The sequence below is a fragment of the Megascapheus bottae genome, chromosome 8 (assembly GCF_031878675.1).
Source record: "Megascapheus bottae isolate mThoBot1 chromosome 8, mThoBot2.hap1, whole genome shotgun sequence".
Classification (NCBI taxonomy): Eukaryota; Metazoa; Chordata; class Mammalia; order Rodentia; family Geomyidae; genus Megascapheus; species Megascapheus bottae.
This window is the reverse complement of record NC_143516.1, coordinates 61,821,269-61,843,435: the sequence shown is the minus strand read 5'-3', so window position 1 is coordinate 61,843,435 and position 22,167 is coordinate 61,821,269. Positions and strand designations below refer to the sequence as shown.

At 43.9% G+C, this 22,167-nt stretch overlaps 1 protein-coding gene across 7 annotated transcripts in view; it reads right to left on the bottom strand.

The window, feature by feature from the left end:
• Positions 1-1,224, bottom strand: part of Snap91 (synaptosome associated protein 91) — a 114,938-nt gene extending 113,714 nt beyond the window's left edge. For 5 of the 7 annotated variants that reach the window (XM_090338500.1, XM_090338502.1, XM_090338507.1 and 2 more), the window contains exons 1-2: positions 935-1,129; positions 149-308 (exon numbers count right to left, since the gene is read on the bottom strand). In XM_090338500.1, coding sequence (XP_090194626.1) covers positions 149-278 — 130 coding nt within the window. In that variant the 5' untranslated portion in view covers positions 279-308; positions 935-1,129. Of the gene's footprint in view, positions 1-148; positions 309-934; positions 1,130-1,176 lie in introns of those variants that run through there. The other 2 variants (XM_090338501.1, XM_090338506.1) reach the window with 2 other exon arrangements.
• Positions 1,225-22,167: the final 20,943 nt, after the last annotated feature.

Genomic DNA, 22,167 nt, shown 5'->3' with positions numbered 1-22,167 from the left:
CGCACACACGCACACATGCACACACACACGCACACACACACTTGGGATTTACGAGTGGCACAGGCTGCAGCACTGCGGGACCCCGGCCCAGCCCGTGCAGGGAAGGGCGTTTCCGCCCCGCCGGGTCCCACTTATCTAGGGCGCTCACAGTCCAGGTGCTTCTTCTTGGGGCCCATCACTTCATGAGTGGTGGCCTTGCACACGGCCCTGGCCACCGCAGAGCCCGTCACGCTGTACTGGGCGGCGGCGATCCGGTCGGTGAGCGTTTGGCCCGACATCTTCTGCGGCCGTCGACACCTCCTCCTCTTCTGCGGGAAAGGAGAGGACCGTCTGGCTGGGCCCCGCATTCCCTCGGGGAGTCCGGGCTCGCCTCCAGGGGAGCACGGCGGCTCCTCCCCTCGGCGACCCCACCCTGCCCGGCCCGGACCCCTGGCCTCCCTGTCTGTGCCGCGGCATCCTCTCCATCCTCTCTCAGGGCCCGCACCCTCCCCCGGGCGCCCGGTGCCGGTCAGCGCTTCCCCGGCGGGCGGTCCGGGAGTGCCGGGTTATTCGGGTTATTCCCAGGGCGCCGCTCCCCGCCGCCTCCCTGCCGCTAGAGGCCCGAGCCCCCTCCCTCCGCAGCCCCTTCCCCGGGCCCGCCGCGGGAAGATTATCCCTCCGCCGCCCTCCGACTCGGACCCCGCACTTTCGTTCCCAAACCCCGCCGCCGCAGGGCCCCGGACCCGGGGGCCTCACCCCGCCCGGCCTCCGAGCGCAGCGGGGCGGACGGCCCAGCCCCCGCCCTCGAGCTGTCACCCCACCCCGCCCGGCCCGCGCCTGGGATTATCCGCGCCGCACCCCCGCCGCCTGGCCAGGGGAGGGAGGCGCGGGGATGAAAAGAGGGGCGCAGGGGAGGAGGGGCGCCGGCGAGCGGAGGGCCCAGGTACTCACTCACCGTGGCGCGGCACCGCCGCCGCAGGATGAGCGGAGCCTGGGCCGCTCCAGGCGGTGTGCGCAGCCGCGCGCGGGCCCGGGTCCCTCCGGGCGCGATGCCTCCCACACTCGGCCGGGCCCCTCCCTGCGCCTCCCGGAGCCCCGCGGTCCCCACGCCCGCCGTCCGCAGTCCCCGGAGCCGGTGCGCGCCGCCCGCGCCGCCGCCCGCGCCTCCCCGCCCCGCCCCGCCTCGCGCGCCCCCACCTCCGCCGGAGCTTGGCGACGACGAGTCAGGTGACAGCGGCAGCAGCAGGCCGGCCGCCAGCGCCGCGTGCCCCTCCTCCGCAGCGCGCACGGTGGCTCGCACCGCCTTGCTCCGCCTGCCGCGCGCTCCGCCGCGCCCCTCTTGCGCCGGACCTGGTCAGGGTCCGGGCGATCGACGCGCGCGCTGGGGCCGAGGAAAAGGCAGAAGCTAGCAGGCTGGCGAGCGGGCGAATGGGCGGGCGAATGGGCGGGCGCCCACCCGGTTCCCCAACCCTTCCTCCGTCCCTTACCCCCTCCCCTTCCACATCCTCCTCCCACGCCCGGCGCACGGCCCGGCGCGCACCTGTCCGGCTGCTGAGGGGCGCAGGCGAGCGCGGGCCCCCGGAGTCAGGCGTCTGGGTTTCTGCTCCGGGAAGGCGAGGCCGGGGAGGCGGCGTGCGCGGCTGAGCCCGGCCCCTTCTAGCTCCCGAGTCTCTGGGCCAGGCGCGGGGCTCGAGGGGCGTCTATGGGTCGGAACCAGCGGGCGGTCTGCCGTGTCATCTGCCCGAGCGCCTCGGCCTGGCCGCGGGGACAGGGAGCGGGGTGCAGATGACCGGACCCAGAGGCAGGTCGTTGTCTTTTACAGTCGAGCGCTGAGGTTTGAACCCAGGCCTTGCCCTGGGCCTGCCCCATATCCTTCAGCCACGCCCTCGACCCGGTTGGCTGGTGGTTCATTTTCCAGATAAGGTCTCACTCTCGTCCTGTTGGACCGAAACAAGAAACCTAGCTTGACCTTCGCACGGCAGGGCTTGCAGATGGGTGCCGCCACACCTGGTTTTGTGCTGGTGGAATGGAAGTCAGGATGGATGTGTTGGTTTCCAGGCAGTGTCCGGGCCGCCGCTGACCTCTGTGTGTCCTCAAGGGCACACACATCTATTCACACCCAGCAGCGTGCTGTGGTATTCTGTCTTTCCTTGGTATAGTCTCCAGTGTGCGGTCCTGGTTTCAAAATTGGTGATGGCATGAAGTAGAAACATTATGATTAAAGAAAGAGCCCACGACGACCACTGCCAACTTTCAGTGGCCAGTGTTATCTGTGACCCAGTAATACCACACACACCAGGTGTTTACCTACGAGAAGTAAAAACACACCTAATTTTTTTTTTTTAATTTACGCAGCTTGGCACCAATGGCTTACCCGGGTAATCCTAGCTCCTCTAGAGGCTGAGATCCCAGGATCGAGGTCGGAAGTCAGAGGAGACAAACAAATCCAAGAAAGAGCTAGTATATAACCAGAGAAAGAACTGGAAGGGCAGGAGTGATGTGGTGGAGCCCAGCAGGGAGTGAAAAAAAATCCAAGTGCAAGGCTGGGAGCTCAAGCCCCAGTTCTGGGGGTGGGGATGGGAATTCCTTAACTTACATTAAAAAATCGAGGAACCCAAATGTTCTTCTTTGGGCGAAGAACTATCCACAGACTGTTGTATCAGCAATGTAATATAGTGTACTACTCCTGAAGAGCAAGAACAAATGAGCACCATGGATGAATCTTTTTACGCTGTGCTACACCCAGAAATTCTTGTTGTAAATACCGCTGTCTGCTTTGGCTCATTTATGCCATAATCTGCAAAAGGTAAAACCGTAAGGAGAGGAAGCTGTGCTGAGGGCCCGCGTCCAGGGGAAGGGATTGACTGTAAAGGGGCAAGGAGAATTTCCTAGATCAATGGAAATGTATTATATGACTGTCATCGTAGTTACACAGATGCACATACGTGTCACAGCACCCTGAGCGTGGCACTTAGAGTGATAGCATTTATTATATATAAGTGATCTCCATGTGTTTGATACAATATATCTAGGGGTGATATTAATATCAAAGTAGACACTGAAATTCTTCACCTTGTACAACCTGTACACACTAATTTTTAAAAATATAGACTTTCAAAACTTTATAGGGATAAAGAAGCACACTTCATAAGGATAAAAATTCATCAACAGTGTTTAACAACCATGGCTGCTTAAGTATCTGGGAAGACAGCTTCACAATTAGATGATGCAAAAATGAAAAGAGGAAATGAACAAATCCACAGTTGTATTGAGAATTTCAACTTTTTTTTTTTGGTAATTGGCAAGGCATAGGTGATTTGACATTGCCCCAACATCGCTGAACTGGCCCCTAACCAGAGTGGAAAGAAATTTCTTCAGCTACCCATAGAGCATTCACCAGGACTGTATTCTCAGCCATAAACTTACACTCATTACACTAATTTTCTCATGAGCAAAATGAGAAAATTCTTTGAAATAAATGATAATGAAAATGCAGGATATCAAAGTTTGTGGAACATACACATTAAACTGTGACCAGGGGAAAATTTAAGAAACCTTAAGGCATTGGGGGAAAAATAAAACAGAAGGAAATCAATGAAACAGCAGGCAGGTAGTAAATAAAATTAGTGAAATCAAAAGTCATTTCTTTGCAAAAATCAATGAAGTCAATAAATCTCTTGAGCCAAATTTCTTTCCACTGCTAGGAATGAAAGGGACAGAGATGATATGGACATTCAAAGATGAGAGAAAGTTCTGAGCAGCATCATGACAGCAATTTACGCTATAGTGTGGCATATGGCTACTAGTCAAGAAGTTTTGACCAAATCATGTTTCCAGTACTGATTCAAATAATACCATAGGTGAATGATTTAGTATATCAAGAATAAATGGGATTTATGTATCTGTCACCTCTGTGAACATCACCTTTGTAGTGACAGTAAAAATAGAAAGAACTGGAGTGGCTTCAAATCCATCATTGTAACCATGGAATTATGAATGGTGCCCATGTAAGCTGAGAAGCCACAGCCAATGTTTGGGTTGCTGTGCTTGTTTCTGGTACTATGCATGAGAGAGTATCCCACACATTAACATCTAGCTATGGGTCTTAGAAAAATGTTGAACAATCCCTCAACTGCAAGAGATAACCTCTACAAATAATCACGTCAAGGAGGAAACCAACATTTAAAACATGGATTATTTCTGGAAGGTCATGGGGTGTTTTGAAAGCAGTAGAGTGCTTCTAGGAGCAAAGATAAAGAAAGGTCAGATTCTTATGTCCAGAAATCTAGAATTATGATCATAAGCATTGTATACTACATTAAAAAAAAGAATAGAAAGGAATCTATTGAGATAAAATCATTTTTGACAACATCATGTTCTTTTGTGAAGGCAGAGCAAAATAGTGAATTTTAAAACAAGAGCTGACATTGGATGTTTTTATAAATTGAAAGTTTTTTTTTTTGTCAGTTGTGGGGCTTGATCTCAGCCTGGGCACTGTCCCTGAGCTCCTTTACTCTTTTTTTTTTTTTTTTTTTTGCCAGTCCTAGGGCTTGAACTCAGGGCCTGGGCACTGTCTTTGGACACTTTTTGCTCAAGACTAGCACTCTACCACTTGAGTCACAGCGCCACTTCTGGCTTTTTCTGAGTATGTGGTACCTAGGAATTGAACCCATCCATGGCTTCATGCATGCTAGGCGAGCACTCTATCACTAGGCTACGCTCCCCGCCTCCTGAGCTCTTTTACTCAAGGCTAGCTCTCTAAGACTTAGGAGCCATAGCCCCATTTTTGTTTTTTGAGTGGTTAATCCCACAGGACTTTTCTCCTGGGCTGGCTTCCAACTGCAATTCTCAGATCTCAGCCTCTTGAGTAGCTAGGATTACAGGTGTGAGCTGTCAGCATCTGGCTGAAAGATCTTTTGATCTCCGTCAGTGATGAAAAAGAGATTAGTTACAATAGATACTTGGATTTAAAAACTATAAATAGATATTAACTTTATTCTGAGAGGACATGCATGTCCACCACCATGCAAATTTTGCTTCTGCCTATGATTTAATATACATTTTCATCTGACTACCACAAAACACCAAAACCAATAATTATGTTTATGTAACATAGAGGGCTAACAGTTCAAGCTTTTTTGTTGTTTATTTGTAAGCTAGAATAAGTGAACAAGAATTAGAAATAAAGTTGAAGGCAATTTGACTCCCTCAGGCATCAAACTGAGATAGAACTAGAAAACTCATATCATTCTCTAAAGACTATATCATCCTTAAAATCAAACAGCACAGACATTTTATTCCAGGGACACCTTTCTGTCAAAATAGGAAAACAACCTACAAGGTGGAAAGACACTCCTTTTGTTATATGTCCATTTCTATACCCACTATATCTTTACTCAAACTCAAAAAAATTGTTGACCAAACCTCAAAAGTATGTAACAAAACACAAATTTTGAGAACTGCACTCATTACCTGACCTATAAAATGGTAACACCTCTGCATACCACTTTAATAATAACAATAAAATCATGTTTTTTTAAAAAAGAAAATTATGATACTCTGAATACACTTGCATAGAGAGAAAATGCTTGTTTTTTCTTTTTATAAGACAAATAAATGAAAGCAATCACAAAACAGATGAGCAAGGGCTGGGAGGGGCTTGTAAGTTTCTTACTTATCAACAGATTTTAATTCAATCATTTTCCAAAAGATAAGACCTCTCATTCATGAACCCCACAAGCTATTTAAGAAAGAACATCAGTAAAGAATGTATATTCCAAGCCATGTTAGGCATGTTGATTAAGTCTTGTTTTCCCTAACATGCAGGTTAGAAAGGAATTCACCCCAACTACTAGTGTCATCCTGGGAACCCAGACATTTTCTATGCATGGAAACACACAAACAACGTAAATATAGTTTCATTCTGCCTCTCTCTTTTCAATCTGATGTGACAATCATCGAGGATTGATGAGTGGATGGGCTCTGCTGGGCTGCTGTCCCTTGATGTCTTCCCATTCGTCAAAATTGGGCAGCAACTGGGGCTTGGTCACTGGTCTTCTCTGGGTAGCCGCAGGTGGCTTCCCAAGTCTCCTGGCTGCCAGCTGAAATGCAGCTGGCTGAGGGCCCAGCTTGGGCTTCAGGTCCTCTCCTGGGGTGGGGTGGCTCCTGGAAGATGGTCCACTCAAGCCGTGTTGGCTGACATGGTAGCTGGCTCCCAGAACCAAACAGCCCACAGTGGAAGCTCACTGCAAGAGTAACTTTGGAGCTCCTAACATTCTCAAGAAAATAGAATGCACGCATGCACGCACATTTGCACACGCACAAAAATACATCTGTATATAGTGTACATGTACATGCGTATACATGCCCATGAACATGTGTATACACACATGAAGCACAGTGTATACACATGCATACACATATATACATGTATGTGTGCACACACGCAAATAGCTACTGTCCAGCAGTTACAAACAGAGATGTCTTTTTCTTTTCAAATTTAAAAGTGATGGTGGCTAGAGCATTCTTGAAAGCAGCAAGGGGCCTACCTCCTCCGGACATGCTGTCTGTGAGGGCCTCTAGATAAGCTTCTAACCCAAGACCGTGAGAGTGGAGGCAGAGTCAAATATCTTGGGCATTTTATTCATTCTTGACTGTTTTTCCCTCTGTTTTGGCTCGTGTCTGCATTTGTTTGCATTTCAATTCACATTCAGAGCTGCTTTGGGGGGTCAGGGAGGAAACTTCAGTACCAGTCACACAGCTGTGGTGGGAAACCCTTTCACTAAACAACTCCAGACACAGCAGCAGGAGAGGTGAGTGTGCCTCTTCAGTTGTCGAAGTCAAACAAACTAATGTCACCAGCCAGTTCAAATACTTCTCATGAAAGAAGCATGTAGGTATGTGTAGTGTGTGCGTGTATTATACATATATTTTTTGTCAAATACATATTTATCTTTTAGTGAGCAACCATTTCTGTTTTGCCGATAAAGAGAAATGAAATGTTTAGGCTATTTAGTGTTCCATAAAAACAGATGAGAATGAAATATTGTGTAACTGTTTAATTTTGACTGGAACAAGTAAGGCCTCACTTAACTCTTTGTAGAGCATAAGGCATTTAACAATATTGAGTATCTTTGTTCCTTGCCTTGAGTGCTTTCCTTTTTCCAAAGACTTATGCCACAGACAAACAGGAGTCATACACAGGACACAGCATTGTTAGAAGGTCTTCAGAGAATTAGCAGATGGTATATTTACAGTTTATTCAAATATTTAGGTCAACCACATGCCAGAAAGTTTCTAAATTAATTCCTCCCAACGCACAATGAAACAAATACATCATTCTCTTCCTTTTAAAATGGAAGACTAGTTTTTCAACTGAGGATCACATTTTTACTTTTAAGTAGGAAAATACATTAAAACAATGCTAGCCATTCAGGATTCTGATATCTGAGAATCATGGTTCAAAGTCAGCTTGAGTGAAAGGTCTGTAAGATTCTTATCTCCACTTAACCACACGAAAGCTAGAAGTGGAGGTGTTATTCAAATGGTAGTGAACCCACCTTGAGCAGAAAAGGCCAAGGGACAGTGCCCAGACCCTGAGTTCAAGCTCTAGTGCCAGCAGACACACACACACACACACACACACACACACACACACACACACGCGCGTGTGCCCTCCCCACCCCTCAAGAAACTCTTCAGCATTATCATTCACACGTTCTCATGCAGTTGCTGTAGCACAGATGTGTGTTCAATTTAAGGATATCCATGAGCATTAATGGGTTATCTCTTCTGGCTGGTAGATGCACCAGGGAGAGACCACTGGTTTCCATGGTTTTTGACTTCACTCCATAGATCCTGCAAGGTCACTGAAGATTTTGCTGGTAAGAGAAAATAAACATTGGCATGCCAAGAAAACCCTAAATTTCCAGAGCAAGAGTGAACATAATGAAACATTGATCAAATAAGTTGACAAATTTCATGCTTGCACAGCCATGTTTCCCAGAGACATTAAAATATTGCTTATTCCACAAAATTTTGAAAATACTCAGGTCTTTCTCAGAACTAGCAAATACTCTCATTTGTATCTTTTGCAATTTGATTATGAGTTTGAGCCTTACTCTGATCTTATCCAGGGAGAGACATAATTCTATGACTTGTTCCTGGTCTCCAGCCTGTGCATTTGGAGATGTTATTGATTGTAATCAGCACACTAAAGAACTGTGTGTAGAAATACTTTTGATTGATTTCTTACTATAGTAACCGCCTCTGTCATTGGCTCCAGTAGAAACCAGCCTCAGAGGAAGTCTTGCTACTAAGCTCTTAATGACGATTACATCTGTTTAAGTACATCCTGTTGAGGGGGGGCAGTAAAGCCCTGGCAGCCCAGCCCCTCACTAGGCATCGGTAAGTCCCTAAAATACTTTGTGTCTCTAGTTGAGCTTGTCTGGGCTTCAGCTGGCCATCGCTGAGGTATTTCCATGTATCCCTGGGTGTGTCTGGGGGATCTTTTTTTAGTGAGTAGGGATAGCCACAGTTGTGGAACTCCTCACCAGAACCTTGGTTGTATACATTTTCCACATGGCTGTCTCAAAGACTGGAAGGGACAGGAAAAACAAAACATCTTTTGTATAATTTTATTTTTTATTATCTTTAAGGTAATTGTACAAAGGAGTTATCATTCCACATGTCAGTTTATCATATAATGCACCTTGCTAGAAATCACGCTTCACTTCATTCTCCCCCTTTCTCCCAACCTAACTCCTCTTCTCAATATTCCTAGTTTCATCATGTATAGAATATTATGACTGTGCTCTCTCCCTCTTTCCTCTCTTTATTCATCTATCCCTCTCCTTAACATCCCCACACATCCAAACCTGATATTCAGGTTTTTGGACCATGAATTCGTTTTTCTAAAGAATTATTTATACTGTTAGAATTCTCCCCTGAAAGTATTTTGGTCAACACCTTTGTGTGCACTTCTACAATCGTGTATGTGCTCATATATTTACAACTTAGTTCTGGCTTCCACATATGAGAGAAACCATGCATCCTTTGTCTCTCTGGGTCTGACTTGGATTAACATAATTTTTTCCAAGTCTTTCCATTTCTTTACAAATGATACAATATCATTTTTTCTAATAAATGAGTAAAATTCCATTGTGTGTATTTATCAGAGGTTCTTGATCCACTTGTCCACTGAGGGGCATCTGGGCCGATTCCATGTGATGAAGAGTACAGCAATAAACATGGTTATGCAGGTAGCTTCACTGTATTCCAATTTGTCATCTTTTGGATAAATGCTCAAGAGTGGTTGCTGGGTCCTGGTGTAGTTCTGTGTTTGTTTTCCTGAGGAATCTGCACACTGCTTTCCAGGGCAGGTCCACCTGCACTTAAATGATCACCAACAGTGTGAAGGGTCCCACCCCTCCCATCCCTTCCTCTCCTCCCCCCTCACACACCACTCCCTCCCTCACCACCACCCCCACTACCCTTGCCAGCACCTGTTGTTGTTGCTGCTTGTGTTCTTGATGGTGACCATTCTAACTGGGGTGAGGTAGAATCTCAGTGTTGTTTTTATTTGCATTTCCTTAAATGTCAGGAATGTACAACATTTCTTCTGAAAAGTCTCTTTAGATCATTTGCTTTTTTTTTTTTATTAATTTGGGTTGTTGATGCTTTGAGAGTTTAGTTTCTTGAGCTCCTTGTATATATTGGATATTTTGCCATCATCTACTCTCTAGCTCGTAAAGCTTTCCTCTCCTTCTGAAGGCTGTGTTTTTACTTTGGTAGCCATGTCCTTGCCATGCACAGAAGTGCCAATTATGATCACTGTAAAGTCACTGGCATGGGGCTTTATACCTCTCTAGCTCAACTGCCAGCTCCATCTTGGTTTCCTTAAACCAGAGCATCCATCCATTACAGGTGGTGCTATAATTTTTAGCCCCAAGGAAAACATGAGAGTCCTGGATTGGGGAGCAGGTGACCTGGCAGTTATTTATCTGGAATCATGTCATGAGATGTCCTCATTCCATGGTTAGAAAATAACTTGGAGACTTCCAGAAGAATAGTATCAGCAGAATTATTTGATAATTTTAAAGGTATGAACTACTATGATAATGCTGCATGATGCCTTATAGTAGATTTTTCTTATATACATGGAAATAATCTAATACAATTCATGTCTGTTATTATAAGAAAATACTTTTATAGAATAGATTTCATTACCTATTGCTAAAAGCATGGATGATTAAGGTGGAACATCTTCAGAAACATCAGAGAAATGGAATGTGGACTTTAGCCACTCTCCAGAGTTCAAGGTGCTAGGTGCCTGTGTCTGAATTGCACAAATGAGAGAAACATTTTACATGCCAGGGAATTCTTGGTGCAAGCCGATGACCATGCAGGCAATGCCTGGTTGTCCTGGCAAACCTGCCAAGAGAAAGCAGAGTCCCGTCAGTGAGGGACAAGGGTGAGACTCCAACTTTGAGAGCAAAGAAGATGTGGAGCAAGTATGAAGTACTACCTGGCTTTTCTCACACCTCACTCTGATATGGAGAAACACTATTTCTGCAAACATAAACAAAGGAATCCCATTGCTAAGAAATGCTGTAGAGGATTGAAATTAGGATCAACAAACATTTGGCCTTTTTTAAATTTTATTATCTTCCACTATAGTTTCATGTATAAACTATCTTCAAATGGTCTGGAAAGTAGACTAGTAATAGTGTTACACATATAATATATATATATAACAGAATTATGCACATAATATGTAATAGGCTTATTTTTAGTGTTTATCTTTGGTGTGATATCTATCTATATTTATTTAATATGTTTTGTAGTATCTCTTCTTTTAATGTCATTTACAGAAAACAGAACTTTTATCATTGGTGATAGCTAGATGTTTGATTTTTAAATAAAAATTGAATGTCTTTATTTAGTTAAGCTTTTCCAAGTATTTTTGAATGAGTTAACTTCCAGACCATTCAACTGTCTGATTTTTACTACTTAAAATGTTCAGTGCAGATAAAATGTATGCTGAATAAGCCAGTGAATAAATGGATCAATAAATGGATCAATACTTAGCACAATGTTAAAAACATAGTAGATACATAATAAATACATTTAATGGGGACTCTCACATGGTATATTGGCAATGGAAATTACTTTTTCCTGGAAATTTAATTCTGAAAAAAAAACCCCTAGAAACCAATGATTATAAGAAGTCAAATAACACAGAAAAGCTAAAAGAAAATACTTAAAAGTTTTTTTTTGCCAGTACTGGGCCTTGAACTCAGGGCCTGAGCACTGTCCTTAGGTTTTCTCAAGACTAGAGCTCTACCACTTGAGCCACAGCACCATTTCTGGCTTTTTTTCTATGTATTTGGTACTGAAGAATTGAACCTGGGTCTTCATCCATGCTAGGCAAGCACTCTACCACTAGGCGAAAGTCCTGGCCCACTTGACAGTTTTTTAGAGGCGAATTACTTTTGTCAGTGGAATTCTAGATATTGTCAATTGTAATTTGCTAATAGTATATGAATTCTATTTTCCTTGTTTCTGTTAGTGGCACTGGGGTATTGAACTTAGGACCTTGTGCTTACGAGTGTGCTACCACCAAAGCCAAACCCTGTGGCATATTAGCTCATTTTTATTTATTTTTATCTTTTTTTATCTAGGGCTTGATTTCATGGCTTGGGTCCCCTCCCTGAGCTCTGGTGCTCTTCTAGTGCTCTACCACCTGAACCACAGCTCTGTTTCCAGTGTTTTGGTAGTTAATTGGAGATAAGAGTCTCATAAGCTTTCCTTCTCAGGCTGGCTTTGAACTTCAAACTTCAAACCTCAGCCTCCCTGAGTAGTTAGGATTACAAGCATGAGCCACCAGTGCCCAGATCCATATTAGTTCTTAAATCATCTTTATGTAAGGGTACAGCGATTATATGTTTGGTACAATAGAAGTACTTTTTGATAGGCATTTTTATGAACATTATAAAACAGCTCAGCGGTCACTGTGACTCACAATTCTTGACTGAGTTTTTCTTCCTAAAATTTGGTCAAAGCTTTGATATTTTGTCTACCAAAACATTTTTTCTGTAAGCTTTAGTAAACAGAGGAGGCCTAGCTATGCCGGAATGGCTTCACATTTAAGTATAAAATCCCCAGGATAGGCATTTTCTATAGGTTATGCAATTGGGAAATGGTTACTTTACACTAAAACTGTTCAAGGCACAAGCATTAAGAGATAAGCCATCTTGCAATGTAGTTTGAAACTGTGATGTGTTGTCTCATGCAATCCAGTGGCTATTTGTTGAGTACCCACGTACTGGGTACTCTCTAGATACTATCTGAGTACACTCTAGGTGAGGTTGCCACGATGGCTGGGGTAGGCCCAGGTAGGAGAAACTCTTGAGCGAAGAAGCAAAGAACGAGCCTCTTACATGGTGTCCCACTGAGGTATATACAGTTGTAAGAGAATTACAATCTTCTCTTTCAACAACCCACATATGCCTTCATGGGTTGTGTCACTTCTGATGACTTCCTATAGCTTTTGTATAGTTACCAATCCGCCAATTTGATCTGTGGTGATCCAGTGATCTCCCCCCACACCCCCCCTCCAGCGACTGTCCCCTGAGCTCCAGCGGCTTCCTTTTTCTCATCCTTTCTCTCACTCATCTACACTACATGGGTTGATTTCAGTGCCCACTTGAGAACTAATGGGATTCCCATGTTTGGGTGATTCTACTTGCCTGTCTTCCCAGCTTTTTCATTTGTGGCTGGTGTTCCACCACTTGACTCATACCTCCACTTCTGGATTTTAGGTGATCAATTGGTGAGAAGTAGCTCAAGGATTTGTCTGCCCTGGCTGGCTTTGAACAGAGGTTCTCAGATCTCAGCCTCCTGGACAGCTTAGGACACTGGGCATGAGCATGTCCAGCCATTTTCTGGACTTTCACCTAACCCAATTCTCAGCTGATGAGAACATTGTTTCCTGTTCTGGCATCCTCCTTGCACAATGTGTTTACTTTTCAAGTCCTGACTTCAATCCTAAGTCAATAACCATTTGTGTAATTATTTACTTCTATTTTTCGGATAGATTTTTTTGAGCTCTCCAATAATAGGAATATTGTCTGATAGGTATCTACCTTCTTATTACTATCTTGCCAATACTTGGCACTTGGGAGAGGCTCAATATTCTTGGAATGAATAAAGTAAGTTTCAGGACTGGGGGCATGGTTCAAGTGGCAGATAACTTGCCTGGCAGACACAAAACCTGAGTTTCAATCACTAGTACAGAAAAAAAGGTGATTTAAAACATCATGTTTCAAGTGGGTTATGATTCATGATGTTGCTGCACTGAAAAGAGGAAATATCCAATATTGTGTGTGGGGGAGATTAAACATGGAAGTATTCATTGCCTATGAAAAGTTAAGTGGCCAAGACCAGAAGAGCTTTAGGGTCTTTAGGTGGCTCAGAGTCCATTCTTCTGAGTGTCCAGCAGCTAAGAGGACATTTCTCAGGCCATGGCTATAGAGTAGGCTGTGGAGGGCTCCCTCCCACGCATGCAGTCTTTTTCCTCCTCCAGGTATGGGACAGGACTCCCACACTTGCTTCTTGAAATCTGGTGAGTGAATGTAGGGTATGCATGCGGGCAGGAAGCACTAAGAAACAGTGTGCCACTGGCAAGTTTGTCTTTGTGGTAGCATCTTTTATGGTGGATTGATGGATGGCCTGCTAGTGGGCAAGGAGCTGGGACACATAGAGACCCCAGCTACTCACAGATGACGTGAGGCATGAAGGGAGAATGGACCTTTAGTGAACCATTGACACTTTATATGCTTTTTTCAGAGTAATTTGCTGTTCTCTAACCACAGTTGGGGTTTTTGGTTGTTGTTTGTGTTTCTTTTTGTTGTTGCTGTTATTTTTGCAAGCTAGTGCTAGGGATTGAACTGGGGGCCTGGCCTCTGTCATTTCGATCTTTTGCTCAAAGCTGGCACTTTATCATTTGAGCCATTCCTCCACTTCTGGCTTTTTGGTGGTTAATTGGAGATAACTTTCTCATAGACCTGGACTGGCCATGAACTATGACCCTCAGATCTCAGCCTCCTGAGTAGCTGGCATTCAGGTCATTTTGAGACTGTTATACAAAGAACATTTCCAGTTGCAAATGCTGAAATGACTAGTACTGAAGCCCCGTGTCCACAAGATCGGACACCTAGAGGAAACCAGATGTGCAAAGCAAAGCAGTGTGAACCCCCCTGCCATCTCTCCCTGCCCTTGATCCACTTAGGTGATCCACTACTTTCCATAGTGTTTCCCTTAAGCACCATTTTGCCTTCCATTGATCTCTGTCCTATCTCCGTTTCTCCCTGTTTCCCCTTCCATGACTCCCGAGTCCTTCTGCTCATTGTTGCTGATGTTACTTTCTAATAGGAGCTCTGATCACACTCTCCTCTGTTTGAAGCTCTCCAGAGAGTTCTCCTTCACATGAGGAGAAAATCCAAACCCTCCGTGGGATGTATTCCTGCAGGATGTTTGGTACCTGCAGTCCTTGCTGGCCCCTTCACAGCTCTTCAGACGTCCAGGCTCCTCATTCGCACAGCCTACTTGTGCCCCACACCAGTGCTTGTACAGTGGCCCCCAGCAGAGCAAGGTACCACAGCACCCAGTGTCAGAGTGTGGCAGCATGGCCAAGCCCCACCCCTGCAAGTTTCTTCTACTTCACTTTATTTTTTGCTCAGACTAATCTAATGAGTTAGAGAGACAATACTCTGTGCAATTTACAAAAATTATATATAATTGCGTATAATTCTACTCTCTAGTTCATCTTTTCCCCCCCTTATCATGATACAAGATTTGCATCTTCTATTTACATGGAATATTTTCCATTTTGCAATGTTTGTCTCTTCGCTGCAGGTGCATATATGAACCACAAATCCCCTTTCCTCAACTATTAACCACTGGTGTTTCTTCCTATTAGAACTTAAACAAAAAATTAAATATAAAACTACTCTGTTCGGAGTATCTCCCACAGTTAAATCCTACTGGGCTTATAATGAGTTTTTAAAGAGAGAAAATTCATCAAGTGCCTGTGGTTCATGCCTGTCATCCTAGCGAGGCTTAGAAATGAGGATTACAGTGCCAAGTCAGCCCTGGCAGGAATCTGTGAAAGTCTTATTCCCCAGTTAGTCACCAAAAAGTCAGAAGTGAGGATGTGGCTCAAAAGTGGCATGTCAGCCTGGAGTGAAAACTATGCCAAAGGGAAAGGTCCTGAGTTCAACCCAGAACAGTGTGTGTGTGTGTGCACACGTGCACGCACGCGCGCGCGTGCGCACACACACCCCCTTACACCCCTAAACTAAAAAAAAATTAAAAAAAACCCTAGCCAATTTTAACTCATGTTGTGAAGGATTCAGAAGCCAGTGACCCACCAACCCTGCATATAGACCCAGCCCTCTCTAGTTCCCATTCCAGGTGGAATAAATTACAGACCTAAATGTACTTGGCTCTCACCAAAGTGTAGACACCACGTGGACATGCCTAACTTTACCTGATCGGAACAGAGGTAAGTCAGTGATGTTTGGAATCACCTACAGAGCATGGCACCTCAGGCTTCAAGTTTTGGAAGCACTACCCATGTTACCGCTCAGGTCAAATGCAGTCATGCAGGTGAACTGACCGAGCCCACTTCTCACCATCCTCCCCACCAAACACACGCTGCCTGCCTTTCCCACCCATCCCATTCCAGCTCTTCCCTTCCTGTCAACCATCCTGTCAGTGGTGCTCCAGTCCTCTGGGTGGACATAGAATGCCTGGACGTTGATCTGCTCAAATGGTCTCTGGCCCTGGCACAGCACAGGAGCCTCTAGCTGCGAACCTCACGGTGAGAGCTCAGAGCCCTGAGAGGCTGGACTTGAGACACCCTTGTGAGGGAAGCCACAGTCCTGGAGGCAGAGAGAATGAGCAGAAGGGGCAGGGTACTTAGACACAGTACTGCCTCTGACTTACCCATGGAGTCCTGAGAGAAAACTCCTGAGACATTACTTGACTCCAAACACAAAATAACAAAAGCACTGGAGGACCCTCCTCACTGCCTTGTCTGAAAGTAAAGCAGAAAAATGGCATGTGACAGAGGGTGCAGGAAACAGCCTGCACTGTAGTGAGAGGATTAGGAAGTCCCAGGAAGAAAACTAATGAGATCAGATATTGAAGAGAGAGACTGGATGCTTCCAGGGCTGTGGCTTCAGAATTTCTTACCACAGCCATATGGATGAAGCCACATGTGTGTGTAAGAAAGAAGAAATGCAAGTTTCTTTCCTCAGATGTCTAATCATCCCCAGGCTTTCGATGACTTAGGGACCACTCCTGTAGTCCATCGAAAGCATAGGCTATTTTGAGGTGAATTAATGCCTTGTTTGAGGACAGCGTGCTTCTTTCCTTATAAGTAAATAGGCAATATTAGTTTGGAGTAGAGTATTGCATACGAAACCTTTTTTTTTAATTTTAGAAAAGTGTTTGCTAAACACGTTTTGAACTGAGAACTCACAACAAGCCATCTGGGTGTCTCAAGGTGTCTGAAACTCTGTAGTTTAGTATAGATTAGGAAGTACAGGCAGACAAACCTCCTCTTCTCTGGCTTGGGGTTGAATTTCCTTTACTGTAAGGCCAGAGACTCTGAGAGTTGGCTAGTGACACGGGTCCAGCCCCTAGACACATTGTCCTGGAAAGCTGAAGCCAGATACCTGGTTCTCAGAGAGAGCTTCTTTCTGCCCTCCTCTGGCCTCTTCTAACTTTGATAATGACCTTGAGGAGAGGATTTGTAGAATGGACTTGATTAGGAATTAACTAATCAGAAGGTCATGGGAGCCAACCAATAAAAAGTCCCCTTCCCAAACACCCAAGTATAGGAGAGGCAAAGACTACCAGGCACTCGATGCCTGCTGCATGGGTGGCTGCTGGCCCAGTGGCTCAGCCTGTCCAGTGGCTTTGCCAGCCCTGGAGCCACCAGGGCCTGGTCAGTGCCCACCATGGGTAGCAGAAGGAAGCCCGGGAGAATTCCACTCTGGCTGCGCTCTCTGAAAGCTTGCTGTTGCTGTTAAGAATGCAGATATTCCCTATGCCCCTCTCATGCGTGGCAGTGACAAACCCACTCAAGGACTCACCACATCTTCTTCGGCCATTTCTCGTGAAGTCTGACACTGTTCAGGCCGGCTGATAGGCTCGATGTCCAGACACATGCCTCGTCCTTTCCTCTTGTCACTCTCAGCCAGCGAAGGACAACAGTGCTTTCCTGATGTCTGAGAAAGAACTCGACCTGGGATTCCATGATTTACCCTGCCTGCACCTCTGGAGCCAGCAAGGAGAGCTGGACCTCGATCCCCCAAAGAGATCCAGGTACCCGGAAGCCGGCTCATGACCAAGCATGGAGACATCTCTACCTTCTCTTCCCCAAGGCCCAGCTAAGATATTAGGTAGGAATGAATTTCTTTTCCATAGGAAAAGGAGCAGGGCTCAGATAACAGGTGAAAATATCTTCTAAACGTGCTGTCATTCCATTTCCAGATGTGGAGGGCACTTGCATTGGGTATACAGTCGCAGACTCTGAAACCAGTTTTCCAACCCTGTGAAGTACCAGCTACCTAGAAAGCCACCTCCTGCTTTTGTGGACAACTCAATAGAAGCCCTCACTGCAACAACTTCATTCACATGCGAGGGGGTGGCATCACTTTTCTTTAGAAACAAGGATGGGTCCTTGGCTGTAACAAAATTATCCCCCCAAAAAGGGAATTTGTTATAAAATTTAATGAGTATTTCCAGCTCAAAGACATTAAAAACTTCAACTGAGAGTTCCTTCCCTTAAAATAATAAAAGTAATTTCGATTATTCTTCCCAGTACATGATTATTGTCATACTTTTTTTTGTCAGTCATAGAGCTTGAACTCAGGATCTGGGTTCTGTTCCTTGTGCTCTTTTGCTCAAGGCTAATGCTCTATTACTTTGAGCTACAACTCCGTTTCCAGTGTTTGAGTGATTAATAGAGATAAGTCTCACAAGGACTGGGCTGGCTTCAAGGCACAGTCCTCAGATCTCAGACTCCAGAGCAGTGAGGATTACAGGCAAGAGCCATTGGCACTTGGCTTCATGCCTTTCTTTAAATAATTACTCACAGAATTAGAGTGACATTTCTGTGTGTGTGTGTGTGTGTGTGTGTGTGTGTGTGTGTGTACAAGTTCTAGCACAGGTCTCATTCTAGTTTCAGAACAGTATTATATTTTGCAAACATAAATAGAAAAAGTTCTAATTCTAAGTCCCTTACTTGTGAACATGTAGGTCTCAGCTGGAGAGGTAATTTGAGCACACTTCTGAGTATACATTTATATATCCAACACCTGCCACTGAGAAATGTTGAATCTTTCATTCCATGCATATGATACTAAAAACAAATGTGCATCTGCATGGCTGATGCATTAGATAATATTCTTTTGTCTGTGTGCCTTCTGTCCTCTAAGATTCCTGAGAGTGTGAAATGTCACTAATTATGGTGATTATACGTGGATGAATATATTAGCATAAGGCCAAAAACAATTTTATTTTATTCAGGGAAGATGATACTCACCACAATGATGTGGGAAATTCTTTTTTATTGAACTCATTATTCTTTGTATAAAATATGTTAAACTATTTTTTGATTCTAAAATGACCACAAGTATTGTTTTCACTATGACTTCTCACCATGTTATTTTATTGGCTTGGTTGATACATTAATTTCAAACAAATGGCCATGAAACATAAAAGGTTAATGTCACAAACTAACTAATGCACAAAAGCATTAATTGCCCATTTGGAAACATTACTGAACAAAGCTCAATCTGTATGGAGTGGTGATTGTTCATGTACTGGATTTACTTTTATGATTAGATTTTGAGCAAAAACAGCCAAGACACTCTGTGTACCAATGGCTCACAGACACAGGAGGCAGAGATATGAGGATCACGGGTCAAAGCCATGGGTCATGCAGATAAATCCAAGAGACTCTTCCTACAATTAAATAGCAAAAAGCCAGAAGTATATGCAAGATGACTCCACTGGTAAGGTACTACCAAAGAACCAAAGAACCAAGCAAGAGTACAAGTTCCTGAGTTCAAGCCCCAGTGCTAGTGCATGTGCGCGTGCGTGCGCGCACGCACGCACACACACACACACACACACATACACACACACACACACAGTGGCCACAAAATCTAAGCACACACAAATGGGATAGCATTTGATTATTATTCACTTTCGAACATTGCTACTCTTGATGATACATCAAAGGATGCCTCTCATACTAGTAAATGCTTGTCCATTAGGTATGGCCAATGCCTCACTGAGAAGGGAGGCACTGAGGAATGGCACATAAGACTGGCTCTCTCCTTTTTTGCTTTTTAGTATTTGGTGTGGGCAGTTACTGGATTTCTTAATTACAAAATGCTTATTATTTTCAGTCTTGCTTGCAGGAATGCAAGATCACTAGACTAATAAACATATCCCCATGGGCACCTAAACTTAAAAAGAAGTCTGAGTGGGAGTCAGTGTTGTGAGTGCCAAGGAGAGCTGGAATCACCCCTTCAATCAGGGAACACTGAAGGAAAATGTCCTGAGAGCCGGCAGAGCAACAGCCATCAGTTAAAGCTGCCTGTTAGCGTTCACCTAAGAAATGGCAGTTTAAGTGCTCTGATGATTAAAGGAATTCCTTAGTGGAGGGAAAGATTTTCATTTCATTTATACTATCTGCTGTGCAGGCTGAGTGCAGACAGGATGGAGATGTTCACATGCCAATCATTTCAGGACTTCCTTTCTGCAATTACTGTCTTGTCAATAACTTAGTTTGTAGTATTAAAATAATACCTGACATCAAATTCTATAAAGAGTAAAACCACTGGATTCTTACTTAAATGTACCTGAAACTTTGGGCTTCCAGTTTTACTTTAAATTGTTTTGCACAAGTCAATGAAGCTATCTGAGAGAAGTTATAGGTATTCTTACTGTTTATGGGAGAATTTCCCCAGGGAACTATGGAAACATTTAGAAACAGCCCACATAAGCAGTTTAGTTATGAAGACAACATTATTATTTGCTATTTTTAAAAGTTGCTGTTGTACATAGGCTCAATGGTTTCCTTCATTTGTCATAATCAGTAGAAACCTTGGGCTCTCCTAGCAGAGATTTACAATAGAACAAAACCTAGATATATAAGGCCATATAGGATGACGCTGAATGAAAGGACCTCCAGGATATAGAAACAAAAGCCCTGTAATGAGTGATTGTTGTCTTTATTGTACTATGTTATCTCTCATCTCTTTTGCTGTCCCTTGGTTATCTCATATGATTACAGTATTTTACCTTGTTATCTGATATATGGTATATATACTTACTTGGTTATTTGAAATCAGATATGGAAGGGGGGAAAACAAGATGGAGGTGGGGGTGGGGAAGAGAAATGGGGATTAAGATATGAGAAACGGTATCAATGTTTGTGAAGTAATGCCCCTTCTATCTGGTGAATTTAATGTAACCCTTCAATTAATTATAATAAAAAACTCCCAGTCCATTTTTTTTAATATTAAAAATGTGGAACTAGATACAGTAGTCCATTGCAATAATTCTAACTACATGAGAGGCCGAGATAAGGCACCTTACATTTTTTAGGCCAATCTGAGCAAAAAGGTTTAGAAGACTCATGTCATCATGCTAGGAATGGTGATACGTACCTGTCACCCCAGCTAGTAGTGTGCATAGACAGATCATGGTTGAGTTTAGTCAAAAAATGAGATCTGAGCTCAAAAAATAACCAGAGTAATAAGGGCTGGAGGCATGGCTCAAGAGCCTGCCAAGCAAGCTCAAGGTTCTGTATTCAAATCCCAGCACAAACCTAAGAGAAGTTGGATTCTATGTAGAAATATAGAAACACTTAAAATGTGAAGTGAATATTAAAAATGCTACGTGTGCTTTGATTACTACTAAACATATGGGAAAGACTTTAGGAGAAATGTGCCTGTTAGAATTTAAGTAGTTTTATTTTGTTTTGATAATTAAATTTTGTACAAAAGAAAGTTTCATCATGCAAGACCAAAAAGATTAAAAACGCTTGATAACAAATCAAATTTTAAAAAGACAATACTCGGGGTCGGGAGTTTGGCCTAGTGGTAGAGTGCTTGCCTAGCATGCATGAAGACCCAGGTTCAATTCCTTGGTACCACTTACATAGAAAAAAGGCAGAAATGGTGCTGAAGCTCAAGTAGTAGAGCTCTAGCTTTGAGAAAGTCCCAACAACAACAAAACCAATCCAGGGAGTTTAATGAGCTACGAACTCACAATGAAACAATTTGACATCACTACCAAAAAGCCAATTCTATTTTAAGTACCAAAAAGTACAAGAAGGGAATTTACAGCACAAAGCTGGGAGCTTCTTCAATTCTCACTGGTTAGATTCCAAGATGTATTTTATTCAGCGAACACACTTTTAAGGAAAATATAGACAGAATATGTTCAGAAAGGGAATGACATGGAAGAATGCCCTTAAGTTGACCTTGAGAAGTAAAAGGCAGTGGGTGGGCTGCTGCCATAGATCCCTTTAGATATCTTCAGTGCTGGCTTGGAAAAGACAGAGGAACTTGAAATAAATACAGGCCAGCTCATCAGTGGCTTACTGTTACATGAAGGTGGGTCTAGGATTACACAATTTTGGTAATTTATAATACACTTTAACACTACTCAAGAAAGAATGGACCTTTAGGAAAGATAAGGAATTTCTGGGGTTGTCTTGCTTAGCCAGATGTTGTATCCAACCAGCCGGGGTTATTGAGAGGCAATGAGCATTTGGAATTAATGAATCTTAATGCCTATCCTACCTCAAGTAGTCTTCTCCATGACTTCCCCTGCTTGATTCTTATCTTTTCTGTTTCACTTAGGATTTTCTGGGCTGCTATGCTTGGAGATGTATGATATTAGAGTGACAGAGGAAATGGAGTGGCACTGAAGGGTGAAAGACAATTCAAAGAAGGTGCTAGTGTCACATTTTTAGAAATAAGCAGTAAAATAAAAACTAGAAAACAGTAAAATAAAGAAAGACTAGTTCTTGTGTTATAAGAACTTCTCTCCTCATTGACATCTTGCACTGAGGAATGGTTTCATTAAATTTAAGCC